The sequence below is a fragment of the Sceloporus undulatus genome, chromosome 1 (genome assembly GCF_019175285.1).
Source record: "Sceloporus undulatus isolate JIND9_A2432 ecotype Alabama chromosome 1, SceUnd_v1.1, whole genome shotgun sequence".
Classification (NCBI taxonomy): Eukaryota; Metazoa; Chordata; class Lepidosauria; order Squamata; family Phrynosomatidae; genus Sceloporus; species Sceloporus undulatus.
The window spans coordinates 156,510,728-156,527,954 of record NC_056522.1 but is presented as its reverse complement, the minus strand read 5'-3'; the positions used below and the strand labels follow the sequence as shown (position 1 = coordinate 156,527,954).

Below are 17,227 nucleotides of genomic sequence, written 5' to 3'. Positions count from 1 at the left end.
GGGGTGGGCACTTGGCCTCTGTCAGCCATCCTGTCCTTCTCCTCAGGAGGAGAAGGACCGGATGGCACAGGGGTGGGCACTTGGCCTCTGTCAGCCATCCTGTCCTTCTCCTCAGGAGGAGAAGGACTGGACGGCACGGGGGAAGAAGGGCTCGACTGGGTGTCACCCTGCTTCTCTGGTGTCACCCAGTGTGGATCTTAACCCCCTAGTGATGCCTCTGCTGTAAGGCTGCACAGTTTTCATCCCTCCTCTAAGACAAGTTAATGTTATTGCCCCATGTTGCATGGGATTTTTCTTGGGAGGATGTGAGCAAGGAAAATAGAGTGGTTTGTGTCTATTGCATCTAAACAATGTAGAAAAATATCCTGGTACACATTCAGACTATTTGACTACATTCTAGTACATCTGGTGTTTTGCACCTTGTGTTGACTGATAGCTGTTATCTAAGGTTTCAGATGGGTGCGTCTTAGTTGTGTGCTTTTCTTCTTTGATTTATCTAGTTTTTAAAAAATTATTTTAATTTTTTTTGTTATATTGAATCAGGTTCCAGAATACTTGAACCTATAGTGTGCTGCTCCAGTATTAGACTCCTGCTATAATTTTAGTTTTTGCAACAGCTATTAGAATATCTTTGTTATAATTCATTGGTACATGGAATATAAACAAACTGTGAAGAGATGTAATGTGTGTTTTAAAATTACAATTCAGTCGATTTGTTAATTCCTCTTCAGGATTTTATAAATGATTCTAGATGTTTCACAGTGTATAAACATGGCTTTTAAGCTTCCACCATACACAGAACACCTTTTCTTTACTCAGTAGTTCTACAGGTGCATACTTTTTTTCTACAGTCATAAGAAAATGTATACTGTACTTGTTAAAATTCTCTTTGCTGATATTTAAAATTCTAAAAAAGCTGTCATTTACCTCTAATCATAGTAATAATAATAATAGGTATCCCACTTTTCTTCTATATTGTGAGACTCAAAGTGGCTTACAATTTAAAAGGACAATACAAGTAAAAACATACAAGAAGCAAACATTAAAATAGAACTAAACTATTTACAGTTTTAAAACAATTGAAACCTCCTGTTAAAAGAATGAAATGTAATTTAAGAGATAAAAACATATTAAAAGCTTTTCAGTTCAGTTTAAAACAACATTGGCACCCCAAGTCTGTTATTTTAAAATATCATGTTTTAAAAGCCTGTTGGAATAAAAAGGTTTTTGCCTGATGACAGAAAGACAGCAAGGAGGGTCCATTCTGGCCACCTTGGGAAGGGAGTCCCAGAGTTGAGGGACAGCCACTGTGTCCCCACCGATTGTGCTTGCGACAGCGGTGCGAGATTATCATCTCCTGATGATCTCAAGGTTTGGCCAGGCTCATACAGTGGGATGTGTTCTGCCAAATAGCTTAGATCTAAGCCATATAGGGATGTATAGGTCATAAATAGCACTTTCTATTATTCCTGAAAACAAACTGGCACCGAGTGGAGCTGTTTTAGCAGAGGAGTAGTATGGTCTCTGTGACTTGTGTCAGTTAACAGTCTGGTTGCAGTTCTTTTGACCAGTTGCAGTTTCCAAATACTCTTCAAAGACCGCGCCAAGTGGAACATGTTACAGTAAACTAAACATGATGTAACTAAGACATTTACCACCATGGCCAGATCTGACATGTCAAAAGAACAAGTGCAGTTGGAGTACAAGTACTAAACATGCATAAGGACTGCTGGTCACCACAGAAAACTCGGCTTCTAGTTCAAAGCTGAGTGCTGGAGTACCCCCAAACTGCAAACCTTCATCTTCAAGGGGAGTATAACACAGGATGAATTCCTATTCCTAACTCCATCTGTTGATTGACCAGGAGCACATCTGTCTTGTCATTATTATGTTTCAATTGGTTCACTCTCATCCAGTCTACTACTGGTGACAAGTACTGGTTTAGAACCAAGACAGCCTCCTTGGATTGTGGTAGAAAGGAGTAGTACAGCTGGATTTCTTCCTTATATTGATGACACTGAACCCCAAATCACTGGTCAACCTCTTCCAGTGGTTTTGTGTACATGTTAAATAGCATGGGAGACAAAGCAGAACCTTGGGAGACCTCACAGGGCAAGGACCATGAGGTCAAACAGGAGTCCTCCAGCACCATTTTCAGGATTCACCTCTCCAGGAAGGAACATAGCCACTGGAAAACAGTGTTTCCAACTAATTCCCATCCCTGTGAAGCAGTCTAGAAGAATACCATGGTTGCTGGTACTGAAAGCCACTGAGAGGTTTAGCAGAACAAGGGGATCACACAGACCTTGTCCAGTTCCCTGCATAGGTCAGTCACGAAGGCTCCGTCCCATAACCGGGCCTGAAACCACATTGAAATGGGTCTAGATAATGTGTTTCATCCTAAAACCACCAGAGCCTGGAGGGCACCACACGTTCAGACACCTTGCCCAAAATGTTAAGTTGGACAAACTGGCTGATAATTGTCCATTATAGAAGGATTCAGGGGTGGCTTTTTCAACAAAGTCCTCACAACAACTGTTTCCTTTAGGCAAGTTGGAACTCTGCCTTGTTGTAAGGAGGTACTGAGTAAACTTGACCCTCCACATGTGCTGGGGTTAGGGGAACAGGACCGCTGTGAATGTGGAAAAACCTCAAATAACAAAAACACTACATTTTTACCTGAGAGAACACCTCTCTAGGAATCTTGAGGTCCTCCAGTGCAACTCTGTATTCAACATCTTCCGGATATTGGCCATAGAATTGCACTGGAGGAGCTTCAAATGCCAAGCGGAGTGTTCTATCTAGGAATCTCTAGACCTTTCAGTGTGACTTTTGGTTAAAGTTGACCATAGAGTTGTTGTGGAGGACTTAGATATTCCTAGAAAGAACATGAATAAAATCCATGAATAATCCAATCCACAAAAGTCAAAGCCACAAATGTGGAGGGACGAGTATACTCCTTTCATACATTAAGCCAGTCTCCCTCTGTCCTATTTAATAAGCCAGGAAGGGCAAGGGTCTCCATATAATTGTGGTGTTTATCTCTAGCACCAGCACAACTTGTTCTTGTTTTTTAGTGGGATTAATTAATCTATACCTTTTGGACATTTAAAAAAGACATTTTAAAGATCATAGTACAGTCGCCCCTCAGTTTTCACGGGGGATCTGTTCCAGACCTCCCTCGCAAAAATGGAAACTCGTCAATATTCAAGCCCATTGGCTTGAATGGTGGCATGCTGCTGCGGGCACCTGCAGGGATATGCTGCGGGGGTGTGCTCCATTTTGTCCCCCTCCATTTGCTGCTTGCACATTTCAAGTCTGCGACTAAGGAGGGGTAGTATGAATACCTTTACACCAGTGTTGGGAATCATGTGGCCCTCCAGATAGCTGCAGTCCTTCCTAGCATTCCTTACCTTCAGCTGTACTGTTGTGGGCTGCTGGCACTTGCAATCCTGCAATATATGGAGGGCTTTCTGATTACTGCCTCTGCTTTACACAGATATAGAGCAAATGTTCACTGGGTAAAGAATCAGACTCATGCTTGAGAGCATGCTTGAGAGCCCTATATTCAATGCTCGTTGCAATATTGCTTTTAATGGATAGACTTGGGCAAACAATTAACTTTGTCACATTTCCCCGTCTGTAAACACTGAAATAACAGACTGTGCTTGTCTGTGTAGTAGTGAAAGAGACAGATTTATAATAAACTATTTTTCTGATTAATAGTTTGATAGGAAATTATATCTGTTTAGCTTGTAACATTTAGAGGTTGGTGTAAAAGCATCATATGAAAATGATATGTTTTGCAAATTTTATTTCTTAGGTTAAATTCTCAATCTGGTGCTACCTTACCAAATGGGCGTAATTTATGTAAGTATTTCACATTACTTTTGTTTTGCCTTTGGCTCTCCACCCATAGATGTGTTTTAAAATTATTATAATTCCCTTGCATCCTTAATCTTCTGGCATCTGCAGCATTTCTGGCAGCTCAAAGATATCCTATTGCCATTCTTGCAGCTGCTGGAAAACTGGTTCCAGAGGCTTTTGCAGCCTTTCAGACCAGCCTTTTACCATGTGTGTGGAGAGAGAACCTTGGAAAAGGAAAATTACCCCTCCTCTTATTACTGCTGGATTACTCTGTTTTGCCAGCAAAAGTCCTGCATCTTTGCTACCCTTGTCACAACGTTCACAGTTGTTTTACCAGTTGTTAACACTGCTAAAATAGTTCTTAGTTTGAAGAAAATTTAGTAAATATGAAAGGTATTGGTAAAAATATGAAATAGAAAGAGGAATTTAGTTACTTTTACATTGTGATTTTTTAGATAAAATATGATATTGAGACTGGATTGTAGTCAGACAATCCTTACTCAGTGCCATACAGTCAGCCCATGGTATCCATGGGTGGATTCGTTCCAGATTCCCCTGGGGATACCAAAATCTGTGGTTGCTCAAATCCTATTGTCCCCAATAGTGGAGTGGCCACGTGGCTGCGCCACCATTGGAAACAGTGGGACTTCACCAGCCCTTGTGCGAATGCCTTCCTGCCTGTCTTCCTTTGTTCTGACTCTCACCTTTGGCAGGTGGGTGGCAAGGGGCTGCTGCCACCGCTTGCTCTTCTTCATCTTCATCTTCCTCCTCTGCCAGTGCTGCCTCAACGCTGGCTTGCTGTCCACCCATGGACTGTATTGTTTTTTAAAAAATCCCAATGCATAAGTATTTAAATTTTTTGACTAATGGTTTGTTGACTGTTACAAATATTTGACTGACTGTGTCAGGTTGTTAGTGTGGTTTCTGCTTTTTCAGAAACAAAAAAAGAGCTAAATATCTGTTAGAACTAAATAAATAACAAATCATCAAAAGGGAAGTAGAGAAATATTTCATATCTGAACTAAGGGAACAAGTGGCCTCTTAAACTTTAATGTATAGCTCCTACAACAAAAGCAAGACAGCAGAAACCAGATGCTTAGAATTCTTACTCAAATGTTTTTTCTTGCAGACTAAAACTATAACTTAAATCTTTCAGCTCTCAAAAGCTGCTCCCTTCGTGGGGAGAAAAAGGGAGATGGGGACCATGCTTGCATAAATGGAGGCAGAGAAATCAGAAAAAGTTGTCGGTCCAGGAAAAACAGATTTGAAAGTTTGAATCAAAGTTTACTGTTTGACCAGCTAGTAAACAGGTATGTTGGAATGTGGTAATAATAATATTTTCCTATGTAATTGCTTCGTTACAATTGATATCTTTTACATTTTACACTGTAATAGCAACCAAAGCCAAAGATGTGTCTCATTCAATTTCAAACATTTTAAACAGTGATGCCATATTAAGCTTTGTCAAATTATCATTTGCAAATATATGTCTTTAGTGATAATGCAGTATTGCCAATAAGCATGTTGATTTTTTGTTTAATGATTACACAACTAGTTTGCTTCTCAAACATTTTGATAAGATCTAGTTTCTCAAGCAATTTGAGCTTCCCTTGCTACCCTTGCTCCTTTAACACTCTCTGACTGATGCACAGTCGCTGAAACCATAGTTTGTTTCTGTGGTTCTAATTGTTTTTAGATTTCATACTTATGTTCCAGTTTCTGTCACATAATATTTATCAGTTGCATTGTGAGCATCTCATGAAAGCCATTGATTTTCATTCTGTTTCTAACTTTATAAACCAATGGCCCAATCATATCTGAAACCTACTTTTCATTTTGCCTACAAAATTTTACCCTAACACTTCTATCGTATGTAGTGAATGAAACCAGTGAAAAATCAAAGACATAGCTGTGTTAGTCTGGAAGTCAGATGAGGAAGTAGGCTAAAGTGTATGAAAGCTCATGCTGCCAACTTCTTTCTTTCATTTAGTCTCAAAGGTGCTACAAGATCCCTTTGCACAATGAAAAATCAGTTAGGTTTTTGTTGGTGTGCTTCTTGAAGGAATGGGACAAGTGAATAAGTAGTCTCCTTTTAAAGTTGCCAAATTTCACTGTGCCTTTCTCATTTCCTTTTCAGTAGCTGGATTATAAATTCTATGGTGGGAGTATTATAATCATCATCACAATCATTTATTCATGTAGTGCCATCAGTGTACATGAGTGATTTATGATTGTTACTTTGACAGTTCCTTGCCTTCAGGCTTAAAATCTTTTTTAAAAAAGTATATCTTTCCAAATGTTGTTGGACTGCAGGTCTCAGCAATCTTAGCCAGTACAGTATAGCCAACAATGAGGAATGCTGGGACTTGCACTGTAGCAATGTCTGGAGGGCCATGTTATTGCTATTCTTTTTATATAGGTTATATAATACTGCCCAGTAAACATAATGCCAGGGGGTACTGAGTAGGTGTGAGCAAATTGTTAGAGACTGATGGGCCTCAGATATTCAGAAGGCGCAAGATACTGGGGGGGGGGGGTTAATAGTACCTTGTTTTTTGAAGTCCTGTGGCAACAGCTTCAAATGTTCCTGGCTTTCCTTTACCAGCTAGCCCAGTGCTTCTCAATTATTTTCTGTCATGCCCTCCCCCTCCCGGAAGAAGAAAACATTTCGCACCCCCCGTGCGACTGTAAATAGTATCATTTGTTTATAAAATTGTTATAAGTACACCTCTGCATAACATACCTTTACGGAGCCTCGCGCCCCCCCTGGGGGGCCCGCCCCACTATTTGAGAAGTACTGAGCTAGCCAAATGTCTTGTTTTCTCCTTCCCTGTGCACCTTTTAGACCTTTCTGTGAGATTTGGCAAATGATATTGAATTGGGCTGAGCAGTACTTGGAGCCTCCAGGCTATCTATATTCTGTAGATTTTAGCTTGTCTCTGATTTGGAACTCTTCAGATTTTTTGCTTCATTACTTTTAACTGCCTTGGATCTCATTTAAGGAGAAAGAGAGTATATTAGTGCAATCAATCAATCAATCAATCAATCAATATATTTATATCACCTTATTTTGAAATGTTATTAGTTTGAGCTTATACAAGAATACAAGAAGCTAGAGCTGTGACAATTGACCTGAGGGAGGGGCTCTTATAGGCTGCATTTTTCATGTATGTTCAGCTATATCAGTGTACCTGTGGCAAGACACATAAAGATGACTTTGCTCCCAATTGGGGAAGGGGAAAAATTTCACTAATTTTCCACTTTTCTGCAGCTTCTTTTGCCATCTGAAAATCTAGTCTGGAGAGAGCTTTCTGTGGGGGGTGTCTCTCAGTGTGGGTAGCATGAGAACGATTTCTCCTAGTCCATCAATGTGATCTTTTCCTGGATTAAAAGCATTTCATGGTCACAACAAACCCTTTTGTTGTTAGGACAGGTAACATTCTGTGTTTGTGTAAAATTTGGTGAACCGATTAACCTAAATATAAAGTAATATTTCATAGTATTTATATATTTTAGTACTGCTGAAGCTGTTCTTCAGGAAATGGACAATATTAACATCAGACGGAATAGGCGATCAGGTGAAGTGGAACGGTTGCGCATGTGGACAGATACAGAATTTGTAAGTTTTAACCCTAAATCTTAATTCTAAATTTGAAAAAAAAATCCTTGCATTTATTTAAGCACTGAGTACGCTGTTTATATGTCACACCTAAAACACACATTAATAAAGTATTGAGACCAGTTCATTCTTACAGACATAATAATATTTTATTTGGTGTGAGTGCTTGACAGCTGTAAAACATAAGAAGGTAGGAATACTTAATGCAGCAAGTTAGGTGAAAAGATATGGAGGAAAAAAACATTTCAACAGTATCAGTATAAAATCTGTTAAAGTAGATGTAGATCATTGCATAACTTATATTTATTTGCTTGCATTCTTGTAAATTTCATGTGGAACGTCAGTATTCAAGGACCAATATAGTCCCTGTGGTATCTTAAGGAAACTCAAATTTGAAAGTTGGTCATAGGAACTATAAAAATTTGCTGCAAGTCATTATACTTGCTTCACTGTTGCAACACAGTGACATATATGTGGTTAAATGGAAACCATCTGATGAGGCAAGAAGCCTTATGAGCTGGCTAAATTGCAACAGTCCTGCCCCTCCCAGCAACCCCATTAGGCTGATGGGAAGCTTTGGCTGTAAGTGGTGGAATCCCTGAGCCACTAGTTCAGTGGAACCTAACTCTGGAGCAACAACAATTTCACTGGCGACTTTGCAATTTCTTTGTCTCCAGCTCACCTTCAGCAAAGTGATCAGATCACAGCTTTTTAGCAAGCTTGATCTCTGCCTGTTAGGTTTAAAGGGATGCCGTGGGCAAAGCCACCCCCCTTTTTTGCAAACAGCTCAAACACACACACAGGCAACAGGAGCCACCCGACCCTACCCCCTCCTATCACCAAGGAGAGAGCAGGAAAGAAAAGCAAAACTCAAGCCTCTTTCAGTTTGAAAAGGCCTCCTCCCAAAGCAAAGAACAGAAGTGAAAGAGCCAGCACTATCTCTCCTTAACCCTTCGTCAGTGGAGCACAAGAGAGAGAGTGTGGAGAGAGATAGAGAGAAAGAGAACAGAGAACTTCTTCAGAGCATCACACTGAAATCAAACTCCAAGAGCGGAACACACTCTTGCCCCAGCAAGCAATGTTTCCAACAGTCCGAAAACCACCGCTGCCAACCATGTGGTGACTGGGGGGCCTTTCCCTGGAGCCTTTGGCGCCCTGTGCGTGGCCCTTTACTCCCAGGGAGTCCCCTCTTGTCACACTTTCCCCTCTAGGATCTCCTAGATCTCTATTCTTGCTCCCTGTTGGGCAAAATGAGACCCCTGGAGGTCCTATAGTCGCGCTGCCACCACCCAGTGAATGAACTATAAATTATTAATTATATTTATAGTAGCTCACAGCTACCCCTTCCCCACACACACTGGGACTTGTGAGGAATAGAGAGAGAGAGATCTAGTTTCAATAGCCGAGTCTAGGCACGTGTATAGGAGTATAGAGATAGCAGATGCTTTTTAAGAAAGAAGTTTATTTTAAAAAGGGATAGAATAGGATAGAAAGAATTTATAACACTCTTGCAAAGCCCCTTTGCCTTGCAGGTCAAAGAACATAGTTACAGAATTCATTCCAGACAAGCCATTGTTGAAAATAACAAAAGGCCTAAACACACTAGCTAACACATTCCTAACTACTCACAGCAGATGGGATTTGTAGTCCTTTTGAGTTCCTGGATGCAGGGAGGGCCCCCTGGCCTCTCGACCTGCATTCCCTTGAGTCTGTGTCTCCCAGACTCAAAGAGACAGCATCTGGTTTCCCCCTCAGGAGAGGATCAAGGGAGAGACAAAGGACCGCATGGCTGCACAAGTCCTTTTAAAGATTTCCCATAGAAAGTTCTTGAATCTTGCGGTCCTACTCTCTGATTGGTCAGTTAGACCTTACATCGCTATGATGTCACAGCTCATTAGCATGTGATGTCATCTCTCATTAGCATGTTCCTCCTCCCAGATTAACCCTTTGTAGTTCGGGAGAAGTTCCCAGATGACTGGAGACCCAGCCATCACAACCTCATTTTGGGAAAGTCAGGATTCAGACATTTTCAGGGTCTTTTGCCATTGTGAGTGTGGAATGGGCCCAAACACTGTTTTGGAATGCTGGCTTAAGTAGAGAGTGTTGTGGTTATAAAATCAAATATTTTTATATGCCATTAGCATGTTAGTGCCCATGTGTATTGCTGTATTTCCAGAAACAAGATGTAAAGTTTGAATATTCAGTATTCTAATCAAATTTCCAATAACAGTTATATTTATTTTGCCTATGGTCTACCGTATATACTCAGCTATGAATCGAGAAATTTAAGGCCAAAAAATGACCTTAAAAACCTGGGTTGACTTATATGGGCTGTAAGGTGATATTGCCCCTCAAACATCTTCTACAACCCGGCTGTCTCCTGAAGGGACAGCTGGGCTGAGGAAGGCTTGGGAGGCAAACGTTTGCTTCCTCCTCCTTCCTCAGCCCAGCTGTCCTCCGAGTGTCTTCCAAAGTGACATCTGGGCTGAGGAAAGGCTTGAGAGGCAAACGTTTGCTTCCCCTTCTTTTTTCAGCCCGGTTGTCCTCTGGGTGTCCTCTGAAGGGACAGCCAGGCTGAAAAAAGGCTTGGGAGGGAAATGTTTGTTTCCCCTCCTTTCCTCAGCCCAAATGTTCTCCGAGGGGACAGCTGGGCTGTGGAGGGGAAGGAAGGGATATCCTCAGTTTACCCACAGGTTATATCAAAATTCATAATTTTAGCCCCAAAACCTGCCCTCGGTTTATACACGATGTTGACTTACAGTTGAGTATATACAGTAAATCTTCTCTCTCTTTCCCAATAAAACATATTACCATTTTCTAGAGTGACTGGGATTTAGGATAGAAAAGAATGGATGATTTAAAAAACATTTAACTCATAATTTTTATATTTAAATTGGATTTTACAATTGATTGAAAACTAACAGAATACTAAATTTCACTCCTGAGATTCATTGAAAAATAAGAGTTAAAACTAAATCTCATTACAAAAGTGCTAATTAAAGCTATACTTAGTATCATACAAATTAATGAGTGTTACCTCCAGTCATCTTGGCATCAGATGCAATTTCTTTCTCTCAGTCTCAAAGGTGCTACAAGATCCCTTTGCATAACAATTATTTATTAAAATAATACAAATGAAATTACTTTAAAAAAATAACTCAAATCATATTCTCTGAGATGCAGCTTTCTTTCTTGAATAGTAAATTAACACATTTCAATATCACATTTGTGCCCAAAATTATATGAGACAATACTGGAGAATGTTTTTTATTTAAAGCAGTGATTTAAACTGCCATTTTTTCTTGGTGATTTAAGTCAGTGTTTCTTAGGCTATCTGATGTGGGGGAATGGCATTTGCCCCTGTGGTGCGTTGGACTGCTCCCATATGTATGATCATTAGCTACAACTCTTTCTTCTCTGAAAACTATCCCTGGACCAGAAGCCAGTAGTTTGTGCACCTAGTCATGGGCCAGTACATTGAGTAGCACTGATATAAATAATACGTTAAATCAGTGATATAAATATGATTTAAATCAATTCACTCAGCTGAGGTCTATACAGGTAGCCATGTGGTTTGGAAATCATGATTAAAATTTTACTGTGTTCCCTGCTGATTACTCTGACATACCTTTATTCTAGGAAAACATGGATATGTACTCACGTGTAAAGAGAAGGAGAAAATCATTGAGGAGAAATAGTTATGGAATCCAGAACCACCATGAAGTTTCCACAGAAGGGGAAGAAGAAGGTAATGATGGCAGAAGTTAGATACCTGTCTCAGTAGTGCTCCTGGAAATAACTGCAAAATTAATAGACTTAATAATATCCACAAACTTGGCTAGTTATATTTCACAAACCAAAACACAATATGCTGCATATCTTCTGGAGGCAGCCCGGCTGGTAAGAGGCTCAGAGGACGAAGACTCACCCTTCCTCCTACTGTTTTAACTCGTGTATAAGTCAACCCAGGTTTTTGGGGTCAATTTTTTGACTTATACATGGGTATATTCAGTAATTGTTATTTGCCTTGTCCAGATAAATTTGAAATTCTTTTTAAAATCTGCATGAAACAAGTGGGTGAAGTCAACTGGAGGTTTGAAATGATGTATAGGTGATGCACAACTCTCCTTTGGGAGATAGATGAAATCTAGAGAAAGTTAGCCTAGCTGCACTGATACATGCCTGAATTACATTTAGGCTAGACTACAGTGACATGCACTTGTGCCTTCGAAAATGATTTAGAAACTACATCTAGTACAGACTCTAGCAGCTATTATTTCTGTGGTTTAAATGTTAAATTTATAATATTGTTGTCATGTTCTTTGAGGCTTGTGAGGTATCTTGAAAGGGTAGTGTCCTCTAAGCTCTGGGTTTGCTGTCTTTTAAATAAATATAATTTATATTGAAACTATATTTATATTATATTAGAAAATTCATCCTGGGATATTGCAAAAATGACATGAGCCAATTATACATTTTATTTAATAAATTCATTTGTAAATTAGGCAGAATCCTTTAAAAGATGTTACACAAATGTCTATGATGGCATTGTATCAAATCTTCATGTGTCTTTTTATAGAGTCACAAGAGGAGGATGGAGATATCGAAGTAGAAGAGGCAGAAGGAGAAGAAAATGATCGTCCATATAATCTGAGACAGAGAAAAACAGTTGAAAGATATCAAGCACCTCCTATAGGTAAGGCAGAAAAGGAGAAAAGTTCCATAAATTGTACAGACAACTAAACTTATCGCTGCATACAGTGCGCCCGCATCATACGTGGGTGTGGTATACACGGCTTTCAGTTTACACTGAAAGCTGCGTGACATACAGGAAATGGCATGTGCACTGCTGCATTCAAGAGCCCCATTATTTTCATTGAGCTCAAGCGTACGTGGAACTTGCCTTATGCGGCCAGGGGTCTGGAACGGATTTTCTGCGTAAGGCAAGGGCATACTGTATGTGTGTAGACTAGGACTTCTGAAAGATACCTCAGAGAGAAATGTAAGAGGTTTTTTTTCTCCCTGAAGGAATTGCTTTTCAGAATCCTGAAAACAACAATCCCTCCCACAGTGCTTTTTCTTCACATTGAACTTTCATAAAACAGCAAAATGCAGTGTTCACAAAAGGAATATCTAATTTAAAAATGTTTCTTGAGAACTGCAGTACCTCTGTGCCTTGCTACAGCTTACTTGCTTCAATACAGGGAGAGGCAGGATACAAATAAATATTATTCTTATTCTTATTATTATCTGGAACATGGGGTTCTCTGCATATGGGAACTTCTGAGACCTAAGTTAAATGACTACTCACACCTAAAGCTCAGTGATTGATTTGCAATCAATCACTACTACTCCAACAGCCCAACTTCATGGTGAGGAGAAAAAATGATGTATGTCACTTTGAGCTCCTTTTGAGGAAGGGATGGGATGGGAATAATTTGACTCATATTTTCTTATCTTGCCCACTGTGTTTTTCCTCTTTGAAATACACATAGAGAGAGAGTCTTGTGGAACTTGTCCTCCTAACATTTTTACTGTACTCAATTTACCACTTCAGTGGGTCTCTGGTTCACTCTGACTTGATTATTGAAATAAGTATTTTGTTATTCATAGTTATCACCTTGGCTCTATTTGAATGGAACTTCTTACATGTCCTCTAAGCATGAAAAGAGTTGTAGCAGACTTTGGGCTTATGTGCCTCTTTTCCTCTTGGTCATTTATTGCTGAAGTTTATTTATTTATTGTATTTATAGCCTGCCGCTGTCCCATAATGAGATTCAAAGTGGCTACAGAGTAGGAATGTTTTAAACAAGTTAGTAACTGCTTTTCCCCTCCAAGAAAACTTACTGAATGTGCTTTATAAAAAATAGAAAGAACGATAATTAAAATATACTAAAAGTCTTAAAAGAGTAGCGAATACAATAGCAAATTCACAGATCTCAAAGCTAACAACCAGTAAACAAAATTGAGCAAAAGGAGAATCAAATGCTTGCTTAAAGGGAAATGTTTTTACTTTTTGGCAGAACACAGAGGAAGACGATGTAGCGTTGTTGTTGTTGTTGCTATTTCTGTCCTACTCTTTTGCAAGATTGGCTTACTACAATTAAAACCTCTTGGGCAGGGAGTCACATACATGTAGGTGTTACCATTGAGAAAGCCATTATCTGTATTATCCGTCTTAGTATTATCTGGTAAGAGGGGTATGATAGCTTATCTGAAAGGATGGGCAGGAAAAGAGTCAAATAACTTGTTCAGGCATTTAAAAGTGAATGCTGGTACCTTAAATTGCTCTTTGAAATCATTTAAGTTTCTGAAATCTTCCAAGCCAGCAATATGAACACTTCTTTATCTTTCATTATCCTTCAGATTTCAGTGGTGCCCTGAAACTAAACACACACACACACACACACACACGGTCAGCCCTTCTTATACACAGATTTTTTTTATACACGGATTCAAGCATACATGGTTTGAAAATATTAAAAAAAGTATAACTTTCAAATATCAAACCTTGATTTTCTATTTTTTATAAGGGACATCATTTTGCTATGCCATTAAATTTAATGGGACTTGAGCATACATGGATTTTGTTATACACAGGGAATCTTTGAACCAAACCCCAGCGTATAACAAGGGTCCACACACACACACACTATTTACAATAATATGACTGTGGTCTGGTGTAAGTCAAGGATACTTGTATTACAGAAAATTATTTGAGCCATTTGTTTAAATATCTGATTTGGGACTTGTTTGAAGATATGTAACAATATCAAATGAAGATGCAAATCTACAACAAAGTTAGCTGTGTCCAAAAATACGTTGTTCAGTTAATTTTCTTTAAATTGGTTTATTATTCAGTGCCAGCTCACCAGAAGAAAAGGGAAAATGCATTGTTTGACATTCATAGGTCTCCTGCAAGAAGAAGCCATATCAGGTAAATTGTATTGGTAGAATATTTCCTAGCTATATTGGTGGTTTCCTGGATTTTCATGGTGGTTTTTGGGTGGAAAACACTAAGATAAATGAATGTATAAAACAGATATGTTAGCTGCAAATGTGGCTGGTGAAAGTTTCTACTTTATGGTAGCTTTGTCCAGTTATTTATATTTAGTTTTATTGAATCCCATAACTCTTTGCACGTATTGTTATTTTGTTACTTTTTTTAGATTGGTATGCAGCACGTTGTAAAATAATTCTGGTTCACATGTAACAATTTGGTGGAATGCAACGGTTCTCAAACTTTTTACCCTCGTGACCCTCTTTACATCTACTGTATATACTCATGTAGTTAAAAAATTAACCCCCAAAACTGGGTTGACTTATCCATGGGTCATTGTAAATATTGTACTTTAAGTCTTATAAAAAAGAGAACCATCCCCTGGTGGAAGGCAAGAGTATAATGTGTCCTGGAAGAACTGACCCTCCTCTACTCTCTCATCCATCTAGCCTTTAGGTTAAACCCAAATAGTTATGCCTGCTAGAATTTTGTAAGTTCTTTGGCATCATTTTCTTTGCTTCATCATTTAGATGCTTAGTTGCATGCCCCTAAGTTTTACCATCAACTTATCCACAGGTCATACCAAAATCCATAATTATGGCCCCCATACCTGCCCTTGAGTAATACATGACGTCAACTTATAGTTGAGTATAAAAGGTGTAGGTGGATGTTTTGTTTGTTTAGTGTGTGTGTTTTCATTCACACATTCATGTATACTCATATTTTAACATTTTATAAGGAAATAGCTTTCCTCCTCTTCTTCCCTCCAAGCACTTTCCTTGTCCTTTTCTTCCCCTCCAGGACCAGGACAGACAAAGTTTGGGAACAGGAGGAGGAAAGGTCAGGGCCTCCAAGTCTTATTCCCTCCTTGAGCAACTCTTGCTTGCCCTCTGGGGGTCCCGGCCCACAGTTTGAGAATCACTGGTGTAATGAATTCCCACCACTCATGTATCATTATGCAAGGCTTCAAAAGTTTTTAAGTATTTCAGTTACAGTGGTTTGATTTTTATTCATTTTATGATTTGTAGTTGGATTGCAATTCAGTTTCCCAGCCATGTTGGACGAAGAAAACCCATGAGGCCCATGTATCTGGGTACCATTCTGTTAAATGTGGTTTAGCATGATATTTGGATAACCTCAGTTTTTGAAGGCAGCACTGTTTGCTCTGTGCTCTTTTATCATAATCTTTCTTGTAAGTGCTTGTGATGTAAAGCACTGCTTAATACTGGCCAGTTCAGTATGTGTTCTTCAGTTGAAATATTTCATTGCTTTCGTAGAAGAAAGAAGCATGCCATTCATAGCAGTGATACAACTTCTTCAGACGAAGAACGTTTTGAAAGAAGAAAATCTAAGAGCATGGCAAGAGCAAGAAACAGGTGAGATTTTCTTTTCATTTGTTCAGCTTGAAGAAAATTCAATTCAATACAATACACGAGTTATGTCAGACATGTGAAATAGCCTTATTTAACCAAATCAAGCCTTAGGATTGCCATAAGTTGGGAACAACTTGAAGGCACACAACAGCACCTGGCTGAACGAGACTACGTGTGAAAGGGATCTAGAAGTCCATGTAGACCACAAGCTGAACATGAGTCAACAGTGCGATGTGGCAGCTAAAAAGGCCAATGCGATTGTAGGCTGTATCAATAGAAGTATAGTGTCTAGAATCTAGACTGTAGATCAAGGGAAGTAATAGTGCTACTGTATTCTGCTTTGGTCAGACCGTACCTGGAATACTGTGTCCAGTTCTGAGCACCACAATTCAAAAAGGATGTTGAGAAACTGGAGCGTGTCCAAAGGACGGCGACTAAAATTGTGAAGGGTCTGGAAACCATGCCCTGTGAGGAACGACTTAGAGAGCTGGGGATGTTAAGCCTGGGGAAGAGAAGGTTAAGAGGTGATATGATAGTCCTGTTTAAATATTTGAAGGGATGTCATATTGAGGAGGGAGCAAGCTTGTTTTCTGCTGCTCCAAAGAACAGGACCTGGAACAATGGATGCAAACTCCAGAAAAAGAGAGTCCATCTGAACATTAGGAAGAACTTCCTGATAGTAAGGGCTGTTCGACAGAGGAACACACTCCCTTGGAGTGTAGTGGAGTCTCCTTCCTTGGAGGTTTTTAAGCAGAGGCTGGATGGCCATCTGTCGGGGATGCTTTGATTGAGAATTCCTGCATGGCATTGGGTTTGACTTGGATGGCCCTTGTGGGCTCTTCCAGCTCTATGATTCTCTGAACAATTAAAGATGAAACCTTAGGCCTTTTGCATGCAAAACACAAGAATAAGAACTTTGCACTTCCCTGCCACAGAACATAAAACCTCTCTCTACATACTGTGGAAAGGATTGGATGGGTCCTATTAGTGAATCAAAGAATTCTTTCAATTTATGGAGAAAACCAAGATTCCCTAAAAGTCCCTGCAGGAGGAGAGGGCAAGACACTATACCTAGGTGATGCTTCATTCCCCACTACAGCCCCCAGCACCACTTTCCACACTTGCCCTCCAAAGGAACTCTTCTGAACTCAGCTCTGGATCCAACCCAGTCAACTCAGGTATATTTCAGACTCATGTTTCCTGTGGTGCATTTGTCTGTGATCCTTGTACATGGTGGGTTCCTTGCCTCCTACCCAGATTTTTCTCTCAGCTGATGGAAGTTCTTAGTATTATGGTGGGGCAGATTTAAACAAGGATTTTTTTCATCCCTATGCATTCCTGTAACTTCATTGGGTTGTGGTCTTGTTG

The 17,227-nt window shown here is 39.6% G+C and overlaps 1 protein-coding gene across 2 annotated transcripts in view; it reads left to right on the top strand.

The window, feature by feature from the left end:
• ATAD2B (ATPase family AAA domain containing 2B) overlaps nt 1-17,227 on the top strand; it is a 93,389-nt gene that overhangs the window by 23,621 nt on the left and 52,541 nt on the right. For both annotated transcript variants that reach the window (XM_042469199.1, XM_042469192.1), the window contains exons 3-9: nt 3,824-3,870; nt 5,024-5,177; nt 7,384-7,486; nt 11,126-11,234; nt 12,066-12,182; nt 14,348-14,423; nt 15,764-15,862. In XM_042469199.1, coding sequence (XP_042325133.1) covers nt 3,824-3,870; nt 5,024-5,177; nt 7,384-7,486; nt 11,126-11,234; nt 12,066-12,182; nt 14,348-14,423; nt 15,764-15,862 — 705 coding nt within the window. The remainder of the gene's footprint in view (nt 1-3,823; nt 3,871-5,023; nt 5,178-7,383; nt 7,487-11,125; nt 11,235-12,065; nt 12,183-14,347; nt 14,424-15,763; nt 15,863-17,227) is intronic.